General features: G+C 42.8%; 1 protein-coding gene across 3 annotated transcripts in view; it reads left to right on the forward strand.

The window, feature by feature from the left end:
• Window positions 1-11,633, forward strand: part of LOC128378701 (RNA binding protein fox-1 homolog 3-like) — a 124,131-nt gene extending 112,498 nt beyond the window's left edge. For all 3 annotated transcript variants that reach the window (XM_053338280.1, XM_053338278.1, XM_053338279.1), the window contains 5 exons: window positions 2,565-2,697; window positions 3,925-3,964; window positions 6,394-6,452; window positions 9,126-9,204; window positions 11,589-11,633. In XM_053338280.1, coding sequence (XP_053194255.1) covers window positions 2,565-2,697; window positions 3,925-3,964; window positions 6,394-6,452; window positions 9,126-9,204; window positions 11,589-11,633 — 356 coding nt within the window. The remainder of the gene's footprint in view (window positions 1-2,564; window positions 2,698-3,924; window positions 3,965-6,393; window positions 6,453-9,125; window positions 9,205-11,588) is intronic.
• The last annotated feature ends 4,265 nt before the right edge of the window (window positions 11,634-15,898 follow it).

Genomic DNA, 15,898 nt, shown 5'->3' on the forward strand with positions numbered 1-15,898 from the left:
ATGGTCAGTTCCCTCAGGCTAACACACAGAAACTCTCCTCTGCAGCTGATTCCTAAGGAGACAGGAGATGAGTAGCTTTTCATTCACCAATTCATATTTTCTGCTACTGAGGTGCAGTTTTCTTGAGGACTCATGAAAAGCTACCAGCTGTGTAAATGACAGAAAAGAAAGGCTAATTGCCATCTTAATATATGTAGACAGATCCACTCATTGTTGGAGTGTACGTTAGGGGGATAATTAAGCTCCAGACTCTTGATTAGATTAAGCTGTTTTTGGTCCCTAGTGCGTGGATTAAGTGCTCATTGCCCGATGTATTTGAGCAGGAAGTATTAGAGAGATCAACCTTGTGGAAAATCAGATCTTTCTTTATGGGAGCCGGTTATGACCCCATCATTGGCACAGAGCTGGATTACCTCAGGTCCAACTGGCTCTGCAGGTATTGAGCTTCTCTCAAGTTGACACATATGACATATGAGGTGCAGCGTGACCCCGCCGCCCTCCAGCACATAACTCATATTTTCTCCAGCCCCCCTCCTGGAAAAGGTGTTTGACTTTGGTGGCTAGACCAGGTTTGTGCTTTCATACACCGTGGCTGTTGTTGCTTTTCACAGGCTTACTAAGGTGTGACAGTGCCTTTGATTTATGGGTTATTACTGAAGCAGTGTAGCCTATCGCCAACTCATTATGAGTTTACATTCACATACATCAATGCATGCATATTGCATACAAATTTCCCCCCAAAAAAGAGCAATTGGACTTTCTGGGGCCCTGAAATAGTGGCGATTTGTTAAGAAGAGGGAAAAAAAAATAAAAAAACACCTCCGAAATTATCAAAGAGGATTGTTTTTGCGCCCTTTAGCAACTGCGCTGAGATGTCCACCGCTCCAAAAAAAAAAGAGACTAATTTAAATGTCAAGGTCAGCATTATAAATCACTTGGGGGAAAGGGGGGCACCCTGCAAGTCCAGGCAGTGTATTGGTACGTTGGCAGCAAACAAAGTGCCCTGCACCTCAGTGGGTGGTTGAAGGGGGGCTATGTGGGCGTTACCTGGCCAAATGAGACGCAGAGTTTGAATATGTGTGCGGACCCACTAATGGAGCATGATGTTAATGGCAGAAGACATTAAACCTGGCTCTCTGTGTTTTTAAAAGGACTACTAATCTGTCTCCCTGTCAGCTTTATTGAAGCAGCGGGGCTAGGGTGTGCATCGTTCATTAGGATGCTCACTGGTCTCATGCACCTGCAGGGTTAATACTGCAAACGGCACAGTAACGCCGGGCCGTCATTCCCCAGGCAGAAAGCTATACGCCCGGGTTATATACGAGCTACCATGGATCTTCATTGCAGACTAGTTTATCTGCGATTGCGAGGGACTGTCTGCCGTCTTCTTTGCAGCGGTGGGTTCCATCTTAAACACCTTGGATACATGTTATTAACCTGCCTTACTCCCTTCGACTGAGCCACCCGTCCCCCTCCAACAACACCAGATAGGAGCGTCGTCACTACCTATCACAGTGCAAATGCGTCTGTGGTGAATTCACCCAAAACATGTCATGGAAATGAATAAAGAAGAATAAGGTGACAAAGGGGTGTTGCTGGGGATGAAGAATAATGGGGATGGCTGTGTTGTGATGGACTAGGTGTTGGGGGAGGGAGAGGGGCTGAAGAATAGAGGGAAGGGGGTTGTGAGGGAATTTCGATTGCTGGAAGAGAGGAGGTCCTACTTAATCATGGCTGGAGATCGGTGTGTTTGTATGCACCTCCACAGCTTGTAATCAGACATCCACTGGACTGATTGAAGGTTAAGTAGAGAGCTGAGGATCACATCGCTTGTCCTCTAATCTGTGACCACAGATGTTTTGTCGCACCATCCCCTCCGACCCTTTCTACTCACCCTGACGCCTTTCACCCCAACTCACCCTTCCTGATTCGCTGGTAGCCATCAGCCATCAGCAAGAGGGCATATGTAGCTGTGTGATTGGCTAAAGATGGTCCCAGATGGGTGTTGAGATGGGGTCATGCTGAGGTTTGGTCCAGCCCATCTGCTCCACTTCCCCCTTGGGGAAGTTCTGAACATCTAGTCAGGTTGTTCAACAACCTTCACCTCCCATTTGTCTGCACTCAACACCTAGAAACGCCCTCTACCTCTACCCCATCCACCCCACCCCCCTCCACCCCCACTGTTCTCCTCACTGCTAGCCCATTGTATCTAAACTATGCAAAAGCCGTGGTGCGAAACTAGTGGTATTGCATCCATTACCTGCCTATGCTTCAAGGCTGCCCCTCACCAGGCATCAGGAAAGGATGCGTACAGCAAATGTGGATCCTTGCTGAGTACGGCACAAAGCAGCGAGCTGGGAAAGGGGAGAGTGCTCGATGAGGCGCACCTAGAAAAGATTAAATCTATTGTTTCCTTGTCTTCCCCATAATGCATTCTGTCATAGGGAAAGCAGTGCCACACGTCTCTCTCTAATGTATTCTGTCATAAGGTAAGCAATGCCAAGTCGAGGATGTTCTCTGAAAGTCATTTTCTCTTCTCTTGTGTGTTTCTTTTCTTTCCATAGTAACAGGGTTTCCCTATCCTGCCACAGGCGCTACAGTGGCCTATAGGGGTGCCCACTTGCGGGGTCGGGGGCGGGCTGTGTACAACACGTTCCGCACAGCTCCACCACCGCCACCAATCCCAGCTTACGGAGCGTGAGTATCAAATCTCTAACCTCAATCTAAGAAAAAACAATGAGAACCTCAGATAGGTGCCAGACTTTTTAATTGCACTCATGTTGTAGTGTTTGCTTCTGGTTGTCTTTTCTGTTCTCATGCACACATCATTTGCATGTTACATTCAAAACGTAGGTGTCTCAGTTGGTATTTGCCATATATTTACATGATTATGTTTTTAAGAGCCTGAACTTTATGCCTAAGAGGGAGTGAGGTGATGAGTATCATTACATATTGACAAAACAAGTTAGAGTTAGAGGATTGGACTGAGCTCACTCAATTTTGTGAAACTTCAATATCTAGCTAGTTTGTTACAGAATACCGATTAGATCAAGTGTCCACTGTTTGATTTGAACTACTGGCTATCAGGTGTTGCTGTCCATTTACTTTGTCATTCATTCTAAAGGGGTGTTGAGGGAATAGAATCATTGTTGGTATCTAGCTATGTATATGCCGTAACTGTCCTGGCTCATCCTTATATTTGAACGCTTTCTGTTGACAAAGGAGAAACAAACAAAGCCACAGGGAGAGCTGTAGAGGGCTGAGATAGCGTATAACTGTGCAGATCTCACTGGACTGTGACCAGGGCCTATGCTGATCTCCTGGCTTTGTGCAGCCCTGCCTCGCACTCATCTCTTATCAGCAGTGGTCTGTGTGGCCGTGGGAGAGGTCTGACGGAGGCCGGCCGAGGGCCCAGTATAGCTGTCTATCTGTGATTAGATCAGAATCCGTCTTACTGCAGAGAGACTCGCAACTGAAGCTGGGACTGGAAACCCCACGTACCCTTTCTCCCCCCCCCCCAACCCTTCCTCCCCTCCCTCCCTCCCACTCCGGGGCCCTTTGCTACTGATGGCAGCTGGTTGATTTATATAGCGGAGTCATGTGACAGAGCTCCTTCGCTGCCTTCTTTTGTCCTCCCCCTCCTCCCCACCACCACCACCAGCCCTCCTGACAACACTGCAGCAACTGGAAAGACAAACAATTTTACCAGAGCAGAAAATTGGACGGGGATGTGAAACGGTTGCACTTTTCGCTTTAATGTGTCATTCATTATTTGTGGTACAGTACACTAAAGCGGCTAAGAGCTGACCCCACAGACCTACAAATGGCTGAAATAGGAAGAACACCAAGAGCTGAGACTCGACCAGGGTAGCGTGAACACCAAATCCACTAACGCTCCTTTTTCCTCTCCTTCAATTTTTACAGGGTGGTGTACCAAGATGGCTTCTATGGTGCAGAGATCTATGTAAGTACATTTAGCTTTTCTTCTTGCCCGCTTAGATGAAACAGAAGTAAAGCAGACAAAAAGCCCAGCCCTGGAGACAAAAACGTGATCCCCTCAGCCCTCAGCATTCTCCCAGCCTTGCTGCCAAGCCGGCGTCGATTAGGCCTCTGTCTGCTGTGCCAAGAAACCCGACAACAAAATTTAAAACCCCCTCAGCTCCTCCCTCCTCTCTCTTCTCTCCTCCTATGATCTCAGACTTTGGCAGTGAGGCAGACCCGGGCTCAGTGTCCCGTGTCAAGTTAGGTCATTTCTTCCTTTAGATTTGTCTGGGTTTTTTGGGGTGGCTTGTCTTCTGCAGCCCTGCCCCCCACTTCTCGCTCCTCTCTCTCTCTCTGTCTCCTGTTTTTTTGTGTTTGTGTACACTCCAAGGGTTTGGCTGGGATATCCCTGCCTGCCCCAGGGGGTCTTGTGCAGGCCTGAGTGGAGCCGGTTCCTCCCAGCCATCACCATGTGGGAGATAAGAGGAGCAGCAGCAGATAAAGGGATTAGCCGTCCCTCTGGAGCTGTCCGTGCAGGCAGGGTCACATCTGGGGCTGGCCCTGCTGCACGTCGCCCTTGACAGAGAAAAGCATGGAGGCTGTGGAGATAATGCTAAAATTACCACGCTGCCCCACTTTGACATCAGTCCAAACGTTTGCGGGGGGATGTAATTTGTCCCTTTGATTCTGCTGCCTTTTTCTTTCCTGCTGCCGTCTGCTGAGATAGCGAGATGACAGTGGGCACAGCGGCAATGACAATTGCCTCTCACTTTCACCCTGACAACGACCAGTGTCTGGGAACGAAATGCTGAACCCCAGTGATATATGACTTACACACCAGCCCACATGATAGGACTGTATTTCACTGGATTTTATTGTAGCAACACTCACCGCCACAGAAGAGACATGGGTTGTGCTCTGACTGATATTGTTTGTCTCTCACACTTGTTCGGCCACCTCCAGCTAAGTCCTGCACCCCGCTGTCCCTTGACCAAGGCCTGGCCAGGTCGGTCCATCACTCAACCAGTCAGGCCAGCCCCTGGTGCTTTACTGCCATTAGTTTTGGCACTGGCCACTGCACTGCTTCAGACTGGCTGAGTGTGTGCGAAGGTCTCCAGTGACCAAGAGGAAGCCATCCCTTAGCCCTCAGTGTCCTCCACGATCATTCAGTGGACACAGCCAGCCGATGTGTCGAAGCTTCATTTTGGAAATAGATGACCTGTTAACACATTAGAAGAAAGGGATACAGAATGCATACACACACATAAATATACCCCACATATGTCGCATGTGCTAATACATACTGTATGCGTAGGCGTGCATGTGCTTCCATGTCGAAACACATGAATGCACAAACACAGACACAAACACACACACACACAAAACGGACAAAATAACAAATGTGCTGCACTGTTGTGTGCAGCATTTGACAATGTGGGAGAGTGATTTATTGGTCCGTGTTTGTTCAGGCTGTTGCTGTAATCAGCACAGTCCCAAGGCATGGTCGTCCCACAGGAAGTCATCTGCCTCAAGTGCTGCGACTTCCTGTCCCAGTGGAAATCCTAGAAGGGAATTGGGGGAGCGGGATTCAACGTTGTGGCCCCTGACCTGATTTCATGTGCAGCCGCAGCCGCAACCATCGCACCGTTGCCTCTCTGCCTCTACCGCTCTCCATCGGACGTCTTCCCCCTCGAGTTTAAAAATGAATGAAAACATGCATTATTAAAAGCCACCTATCCACCGTATGGACGCAGATGGGCACACACTCCACTGGCACTAATAGAAAAACAGTGGGAGAACAGCTTCATTTTTCAAAGAGAGTAATAGCAGCACTCCACAATGAGGTCTTTAATTCCTTCCCCACTCCGGCAAATGAATACAGCGGTCCTGACTCCCCAACGGTCCGACCGTCTTCTGCCTTCTTCTTACTTCATTTGTGAGCCAGGGGGGTCGTGTAAAGGAAAAAGGGGCTTTTCAATAATGTAACAGCAGAGCCTCCTCAATCTAAAAATGGGTTGAATTTGGGGAGTTGGCTCACGTGGCCTCTGTTATGCTGTTTGCTGCTACTGGGATGAGTGTATAGTGTCAGTGACTTGCTTCCCCTAACACCTCCCCCCAGCCCCCCCTCTCTTATATGCAACCTCTCAGAACATCATTCATCCCCCTGTTACCACCACCTGCCTAATACACCATATATCAAACAGCACCCTCTGGTGTCTGAAAGGGTACCTGCAATATGAGGAATGTGTCTTGCTGGTCAAAACATTGTGCAGTGACATTTAACTATTAAGGCAATTTAAGAGTCTATTCTATATCTGTATTGTTGTTTCCATGTGTCTCAGAGAGCTAACCTTTCTCTGCGCCGGTTGTGCTTAATCATTGATTAACTAACACTGTGGTATTTTTTTGCAGGGTGGATATGCAGCATACAGATTTGCCCAGCCCACCACCACCGCTGCTTACAGTGACAGGTGAGAATCCTTCTTCTGCCGTTTTCATCCCTTTTTAATAAGTGATCTGTTGTAGAAGGAACGTATAATATATAAATATATAAAGCATTAGGAATCAATATATGAATCATTACGTAATCACAGTGGTCTTAAAGGCAAAGTTTATCATCTCTGAGTCCATTTTGTTATTATTTAGAGTATTTTAGTAGTTTCCATCGAACATAGACAATGTGCACAGCTATTTCAAATGAACAGAACATATTTTTAAAATCTAAATATCATGAGTCTCTTTCTTCAGCTACTGTTCAAGAATACAAAGAAAAATTAAATGTAGAGCAGCGATGACTTCCATTTTACCATCAGTAGTCTGCATAAGAAGCAGATTGTAATGTGGATAACATGCATGTTGAGTTCAGTGTAAAATGAAACATAAAGTGATGCAAGATACTATGTTCAGCTGGGTATTGATGTTTATGTGCATGTTGATTTTAAAACAACAAGCTAATCCTTAGGGCTGTCGAATAGAGGCAATTACTGACTGAAGTAGAAATAAATGAAGAAGATTGGAGAAAAATTAGTGCACTACAAAACATACTTAATCATAAATGTAATTATTGGATTAAACTGAACATCACAGATTGAGATCTATCAGTGTAGAAGAAGCAAAAGGTGGATATTTGTTTTAATTAAATACAACAGTCCAACAAAGAAAGCGACACATCTGTGGGCCAAACGTAGAAAGAGAATGGATTTGATGAACGAGGAGGTGCTTTATTTGGGTTTCTTGGAGGTTTTTTTTTCTCCTTCTACAGTTATCTCATCTATTAGGGAAACCATTGTATTCTTTTTAACTCAGAGCCAAAGAAAACAAGAGTAACCTTGTTGGACTCGATGAGAAAAGCAAGTGATATATGTTGCGACTCTCCGCTTGTGATGGGAGAGTGGGTATATCACTGTGGTATTTATGAATGGCCTCAGGTCTGAAGGGAGACGGGGAGAGGGAGAGATGGACCTGCAGGAACTCTATCACTTCTGAGTGATGTCACTCTGGTTCAGGTGTGCTCCGTTTGAGGAGGCGTCGCTGATTCATTTCGGCCCCTGAAAGCCGTTGTCAGCCGGGATGTGGGCTGGTTTGGGAATCTAATCTGGGAAGGATTGAGCATGTCACTTGTGATAACGTACACCCTGCCTGAGAGCCTGAAGATCATATCGATAATGTAAGATTTATCAGGCCTCGCCGCGGCTCGAATTATGAGCAGCCGTGCTCGGCGAGAGCAGAAATTGGACAGCAGCTTTTTTTTCTTCCCCTCTCGGAGTGATTTAATTCCTGTTTCTCTTGCCTATACTTTTCCCAGAGATTTAATGTAATTCACCTCCAAGTTGTTTGTTTTGCTTTGTCTGTTTGTTTCCTTTTGAATAAGCGGTCATGCCCATTGGATCAATAGGGGTTTGTCTGTATTGTCTCAGCAATACCTTATCAGACTTAAACCATGAAGCAGTCAGCCAATCATAAAAAGAGGTCACCAGAACTGTGGAAGGTGTGTGAAAACCTCTGTAAAATATGAAACATTTATTATCTGAAAAGCCTACCGTGCACATGAGCTGTACTACCAAAGCCCTTTAAGTAACTAAACAGAGCTCATACATACCAGCAGTCTAATGTCCCAAAAAGGCCTTTTGAGGAGCCGGTCACAATGTAGAGACTCGGCCAGCTTCCAATCAGCTCTGTTGAGGCTCTGTGACATTGCACAGGGTGGTTTGACCTGTCGGTCGTCAGCAGTGCCACTCTGGTGAGAGTCATTTTCTAGATATATTAGCTTTAGTGGGCCTGTGGGGTTCGGTGCTCACTGAAGATAAGAGGACCACGGAGACTTCCCCTGACCATCTCATGGCACCGGACTCCTCCCCAAGGAGCCGAGACAGCCCTTCTGATTTCATGTCCTATTCACTGACCTTGGGTGCTGCTGGACTTAAATGGGCCGAGCCATATTTAGATCTTATATAACTCAATGTAGCTCATGCGAAAGGCATGAACGCTGTATGTCTTGTTGTCTCCTTTAGGAGAATTTCCTCCTCTCTCCACTTTTTTTTATTTTTTTTATTCCTGGTTGATTTGGTGCCCTCAGTCCTTGGCTGGGTGTGCCTTATCTGCTCCGTGCAGACCCTCATTTGCAAGCGAGCATTGAAAAAAAAAAAGAAAGTAAATAGAGGAATATGTGAAGTCGAGTAAATAAATAAATAAGGCAGACACATCTTGTCCTGTCTCAGAAGGAAATTGGAAGGATTAGTTCCAAACCAGCAACAATGAAAAGACAGGGGCGTGAGCCCAGTGTGCAGCCTGGGTAAACAAGAACAGGGTGAGAGACCAAGCCCTCCAGCACCAACTGTGTTTCCTTCTCTGCATCTTTCTTTCTCTCTGTCTCTCTCTCTCTGTGCTCATTACCTATTCCATCCACCTAATCAAGATGACAATGAGAAGACAAGTATAATTCACCAACCTTTGAACTCCCCTTTTTGAACCCCCTTGTATAATGTAGGAAGCCCAGGAGGCTGAGGAGGGAAATAATTGATTGTGTTAGAGACTTGAAAGAGTTGACTTGAGGGGTTGAGCATTAAACAAGCATGCATAAATGTTCTGCTCTCCTCGTCAATGATAGATCAATGACCGTGTTCTCTGTGCCTCCCGTTGTGCAGCTATGGCAGAGTCTATGCAACAGCAGATCCCTACCACCACACGATTGGCCCTGCCGCCACATACAGTGTGGGGACTATGGTAAGTCTATGACACCGCTGTCCGTTCCTGTCTGTCTGTCTGTCTGTGTGAAACATCACGACACAAGCTAGCACACACACACACACACACACACACACACACACACACTGCTCACACTCCGAAATAAAGACCAGAGACTGCAGCAGTCACTGGTTTTTATTTATATATTTACTCATTAATTGATTTAGTTTTTGTCATGCTATCTGGCACTCCCTAGTGGAGCTGAGCAGTACTGTAAAAAGCCCAGCATGTTGAAAATGGCTCAGACAAACAAACTTATGTTGCCTTATGCCATGCAAGCTCACCTCATGCAATATTGATTTAACACGAGTTCCTGTTGAAATGAGAATGAATGATCACTGCAGTGTTTTTTTGTTTTTTTTGTTTTGTTTTATAATCAACTTTGCATTTTAATGACTACTACATTTCCAAGCTTTCTCTTCATTCTACATCCCTCAACTCTCCGCAGAGTGAGTTGGGTCATCTTTATTTTTTTCCCCATTCAAACCAAACCAAACTTGAAGGGATGATGTTGAATTGTTAATGTCTGTTTTTAGCTAGCTTTTGCAGCTACTGTAACATCAAAGATGAAAAATGATGATAAATAAAAGAGCATCTTTTCTTTTTCTTTTTTTTTTGAAACAGAGAGAGTTTCTCTTTGGTTGTTTTCTTTCTTTTCTTTTTTTTTCTTTTTTATGATGATGATGATGAGGGGATGGGACCGGGCTCGCAGACCAAACCTAGAGATTAAGGACCATCAAACGCATGCAGCAGCGTGCCGTGGGACATTTAAAAAAAAAAAAGAGAGCAAGACGGAGAGAGGGAGTTGTCTCGGCCTCCCCTCCTACCCACAAGCTCGATCGGAGGCATGCTCTGTGCTTGAGAAATGAGTCAAATTTACTATTCTGGCATGCATGCGATTTTTCAACATAAAAAAAAAAAAGCGTACAGTTCCCCGGTGCAGCTGCTAGCTAAAAGCTTTCATTAATTAAGACATTTCTTTTTCCTCTTCATTTACTTAATTAAAAATGTGCTTGAATGTTTTTTATTCTTTCTTCTTTTTCCTCCAAATTTCCTTCCATTTCTCTGACACTTTAATCGTCGTCTCGATGAAAGTAGAAGACAGGATTTGGCCCCCAAAAATATCAGAGCTAATGTTGTGTGTGTTGGGAGCTCAGGGAGTTAACACGGACTCGAGAGGGTGTGTGTGCATGTGTGTGTGTGTGTGTGTGTGTGTGTGTGTGTGTGTGTGTGTGTGTTTTGTGTGGTGTTGAACATGTGGCAAGGCTACAGGGAGATGGGACTGAGCTCTGTGCTGAGGCCAACATCTAATAGACTGGTGAGCCGAGGAGAAAAGACCCGTTTGGTTCCTAATTCTTTAATCATATATGATTAATGGGTCTCCAGCAGAAAAGAGTCATTTTTGCATTTAAAAGCTATACAATAATTAGTTCCTCTGAGGTTGAGGTTTGAAATTCTCTCTACTCACTTTCAGCATACAGAAGCATCTCGTATGGATAAAAGTTTTGTAGAAGCAAGAGGGCTCCCCAAAATTAGGCAAAATTAGCCTTTGAAGACATTCAGTAGCCTTTGGAGTTTGTCTGAATTCTTAATTGCAGCAGAGCCACTGAAAGATGAGAGGAGGGACTGTATGTATGTGTGTGTGTGTGTGTGTGTGTGTGTGTGTGTGTGTGTGTGTGTGTGTGTGTGTGTGTGTGTGTGTGTGTGTGTGCATGTGCAGGTGTGCATGCATAGGCCCCCTTGCATGCTTTATGTGTGTCTGCCCTAGATATCTTGAGCATGGTGCTAAATCTAAGGGCTAATATCCTGTGGTGGTTTGCCCCTCCTGAAAGGTGCAGACACCTCCGCTAGACTTGAAAAGGAGCTGTGATTAAACCTCTCTGAACTTATCCTGCTTTGGTTGAATCTCGGATATTGTTACTATATCTAAAAAAGGAATATTTTTCCTCTATAGGGAAAAAGCACATTATTTTTCAATGTATCGTTTAATGTAATAAATTCAAGAATATAAAAAAAATGTATTTCAATTTTTTTTATTTTTTATAAAGATAAATCTTTTTTTTTGCCGCTATGGTTAAAATATTTAAATGACTTATTTAATGAAGCTCAGAAAACCCACCAATCCACCTTAACTCCTGATGACCCTGTTCCTAACACACACTCTAAATGTATGCAATTAGAGGATCAATTTCACAAAATAAAGTATGGGCTTAAATAAGTATATTAACCTGTCAATCTGCTTCATGATAATTGCCGCTATAAAACATATCTGGAAAAAGGAAGGAGATTTGTGGAGAAAGAAAAAACCGACTAAAGCTGTCACCTGAATACTGATTGGTACTTTTTCATCTTTGATGTTGCAGGCTAGCCTATACAGAGGAGGGTACAGTCGCTTCACTCCCTACTAAAAGAAAGAAAAAAAGCGAGAAAAGACAGAGACATTTCCCCCCCAACAAACAAACAAAAAAAAATAATATTTAAAAAAAAAAAAAAAAGAAAAGGAAAAAAAAACAAACACACAAAACAAGTGAACACCCGGTCCTTGGTGGAGAGCTAAATCAAACTAAAAGCTTCCAGGTCCCCATGCTGAGCCCCTCCCCTGACACCCTCTCAAGCCGATATTTCTACAACAACCTTTTTGATGTCATCATTGGTCTGCTCTTGTTTTGTATTCATTTTGTGCTTTTGGTTTTTTTTTCTTTTGGAAAGTTTTATGCACATGTGCATTATCTTGATTGCTGTATATGGGTGCTGTGTCACCATAACCAATGTGAGCCTACTGCAGCACGCATGATGCATGCTCAGAGGTGTGTGTATGCAGTCGCTGTCGTCTGACTAAGAATATACTGGGGCATTTCTAATGATATATATATCTATACATGGCAAACAGGAAACACACCAGGTCTGATCAGGCTGACTCTGATCGCCCATCCATCCCAGTTTATTACGTTCTAGCCCTTTATCTTCCATTGAACACACACACAGAAATACTCAATTCAAACTCTGATGAACATGCCCTGCTAATTCTTAGTTCAAAGACAGCACTGCTCTGATTGCTTTTGTTTTATTTATTTATTGATTTCTTTATGTTTTAAACGTTGGAGTGTCCTACTGTTGTGCACTTACAGTAGAGCCTTTACGAGCTGTACTATGTAGTAAGACAAGCATGGAGGTCGGATTACTGTCTTGGACTCACACTGCTCATAGTTCAGCCCAGTCTCCTGCAAGTTACTGGACGTTTATTTGCAACTATTCTGCAACTGGCGGGTTATGTTTTTTGGGTTAGAAGATTCACACTGGCAGCCTGGGTTTACATCTCATATCATACCTATAGAAGTATTTGGTAGTGATATTACAACTGCACCAACTGATTATAGCTGCCAGATCTTACTTTACTTCAAGGAGTTCCCATTAGGGTTAAAAATGAAGAAGATATCCTAACTTTTTAATGTCTCTTATGAGTCAAGTGTCAAATCCAGTCTATTTAGTAATTACCTCTATGCTACATTATTATGACTTTATTAACTCCTCACACTTAGACAAAGACTCTCCACAATCACAGAAGACATTATTTGACAGATTTGACAGTTTGTTTTTTTTGGGCGGGGGGGGGGGGGGGGGGGGGGTAGTACTCCTCTCTCTTCAAGACGAATAAATTAATTTTGATGTGTAAAATTGGTGGAGTAGCTCTTGAAGTTGCCACACGGACACACATTACAGAAATTACTTAAAAAGTTTATAGTGAAAGTTTGCACCTTAATTAAAAATGACTTTACTTAAAAAAAAGACTTAATATAATCATGTTTTGAGGCTGCAGTTCGTGGTGGTGTTGTATTGGAAACAGAGTAAAATATCACATTCAATTACAAACTCAAATATGAGCATAGAGGCTGTGGACTACATGTAGGATTTATTGTAGCACTGTATTCATTTAGTGCAAATATTCAATTAACTGATTAGTATATTGACAAATCTGATAATGTTGTGCTTTTCTCAGTTTTATCTGTTTATCAGAAATAATGAGACGTTTAAGGACACTACTTTTTCACTAATTTCTTACTTTTATAGTTAAAAATGATAAATCAGTTAATTTAAAAAAGGTGATTTGTGCATAATTAAGTGTACTGTAGCAGCATTGATTGTCTTATAGTTTCCCCAAAATGCAATTGCTAAATATAAAATAAAATAGTTGCATATGAACTCAGTTTGCAGGAGACACGGTTGCATATCGTCACTAATAGGCTAAAAAACCATGGCAGATTATATGTACTTAAGGTGCACTGTAACACCAAACACTTTCCACACACACACACACACACACACACACACACACACACACTTACACACACACACACACATATATACAGTAATGACACAGCACTCAGGTGGGTGAACCTGACAGAGGGCTGTTCTGCTACGAGTCACCGGTCTCTTTTTTAAAGCATTGCACAAAATATTTTACCTCAGGATAAGCTAACTGAAACTCCCAGACTTAGGATACAGTGCTATTCACTTCTCAGCAGGCAGGATAGTTTCATTTCTAAAACACAACCAGCAGGTTTTGTCCTCTTTGCAACATGGCTTTCGACAAAAAGAAGAAAAATAAAAAAGAGCTAACTTTTGATTTAGTGTCAGCAAAGACCCCAGGAGAGGATAATAAATAAGACTGTACTGTTGTTCTTTATCAAAGCTACTGTATTATATATATATGTAGACATATACTGTATAACACATTTACACTGTATACACACATAAAAATACTCCACAAATACAGTCAGATGTTATATAAAAGCACTCGGGAGAGAGAGAGGAGTGCAGCAGTGCTGGACACTTAGTCAACATACAGTCGTTGCATTGGCTTCTATTACAACTTTGTGCTACAGTACGTGAGGTGGATTGAAGAAAAAAGAAAAAATTAAAAAAAAAAAAATCTCTGTGTAGCTACTGTTAGCTGTCAAGATTTCAGTGCAGCTATGGAAATACAACTCAAAGCTATTGCCAATAATATTTAATTTATTTATAATGTACTCACTGAAGTGTTTGTGGTCTTTAAAAAAAAAAAAAAAATGTTTGTTGCACTTTATTTGTTTTTTTTTGTATACTTTCCAAGATGTAACATATTTATAAAAGTATCATATACAGCTAGTTATGTTTAGTCGAGATGTTAAAAATGATATAGAGTAATGTTGTATATCAAAAAAAAAAGATGAACCCATTATCTCATGAGTAAAAGAATTAATGTGGGTAAACAGACGTTCTTCCTTTTATATGCTAGTAAGTACACACACCACATTTGGGGTTTTTATATATGAGTCAAAACTTTGAATATTACTTTTACCATTTTAAAGTGAGAGAACTGGTTTGTGCATATATAGAAAGTTTAAACTCGTATAAACTCTGCAGCAGAGTCCATGCGGGTGTGGATGTTCAGTTAATGGCCATTATTAGTACGCTAGACTGGAATCAACTAGTCTTTGAATGTCTGTGTTTGTGTGTGTGAGGAAGAGGAGGAAGAGGAGGAGGAAGAGGAAGAGGAAACTAATGCAAACGTACTGTAGTTTTCTAGTAAGCTAATAGTTAAATATGACTTAACTCCGCGTCCCTGTAATTACATCACTATTACTCAACTCTGACCTCATACAGTATGAGTCATATCAGTGACAGCAAAAATGAATACAGACACTAATGGCGCTTTTTCACTACACAGTTCCAGCACTACTCGGCTCGGCTCGACTCGACTCGGTCCCAGGAACCTTTTCCATTACAGAAAGGTACCTACTCAACGTGGGCGGGGTCGTCGTAGCAACGGCTTCGCGAAACTGCCGTGACTTTGTTTTATACGCGACACAAACACATAAACGATGGAGGACATGGAGGCGATGGTGTACTTGCTGCTGTATGAGGCTTTCTGTCACACACAAAGCAAAGAACATTGAACCGTATGGCCGTAACGCTGTTGCCGGTATTTAAAAATGGCGGCTTTGATTCTTGTGTGGGACGGCTCATGACTCTACCAGTGAGTCTCTGACCAATCAGCGGCCGGTAGTCTGTTGACGTCACATTTTAGTATCGGCTCGGCTCGCTTGGAACCTCAGCAGAGCAGGTACTAAAAAAGTAGCAGGTACCAGGTACTATCCCTAGTGGAAACGCCAAAAAAAAACGAGTCGAGTCGAGCCGAGCTGGAACTGTGTAGTGGAAAAGTGCCGTTAATGGACATTTAACAACTATTCCTAATCTAAAGCAATGAAGGACTGCTTTTTGGCTTTTTGGCTTTTTGGGAGTTCGGCCCATTTGGTGTCTTTAGCTAACACGTGTTAAATATGTAGAACACAAATTAGTATCTCAAACATGACTCTATAGACTGAACACTTTAGGTAGGGTTAATTAATAAACTGCATACAATTATGATTTGGATTAGTGCATTTAATTGATCAATTAAAATGTATTTGGATAATAAATCAATCAATTAAAAGCAACTAAAAAAACTCATTATATTAACATAATTGTGAAGGAATTACTATTTTGAGCTCGTTAATTGGTTAATTAGTGCTCTGGAATTAAGTCATAGTAGTAATAGTAATAGTGTGCACATATCAGAGGTATTTCTATCCAAAGTTGAGTCATTCAGTTATTGATTTGAGAGTAAAAAAATAGTAATTCATGTGCACAAACA

Source organism: Scomber japonicus, chromosome 18, assembly GCF_027409825.1.
Source record: "Scomber japonicus isolate fScoJap1 chromosome 18, fScoJap1.pri, whole genome shotgun sequence".
NCBI classification, from domain to species: Eukaryota; Metazoa; Chordata; class Actinopteri; order Scombriformes; family Scombridae; genus Scomber; species Scomber japonicus.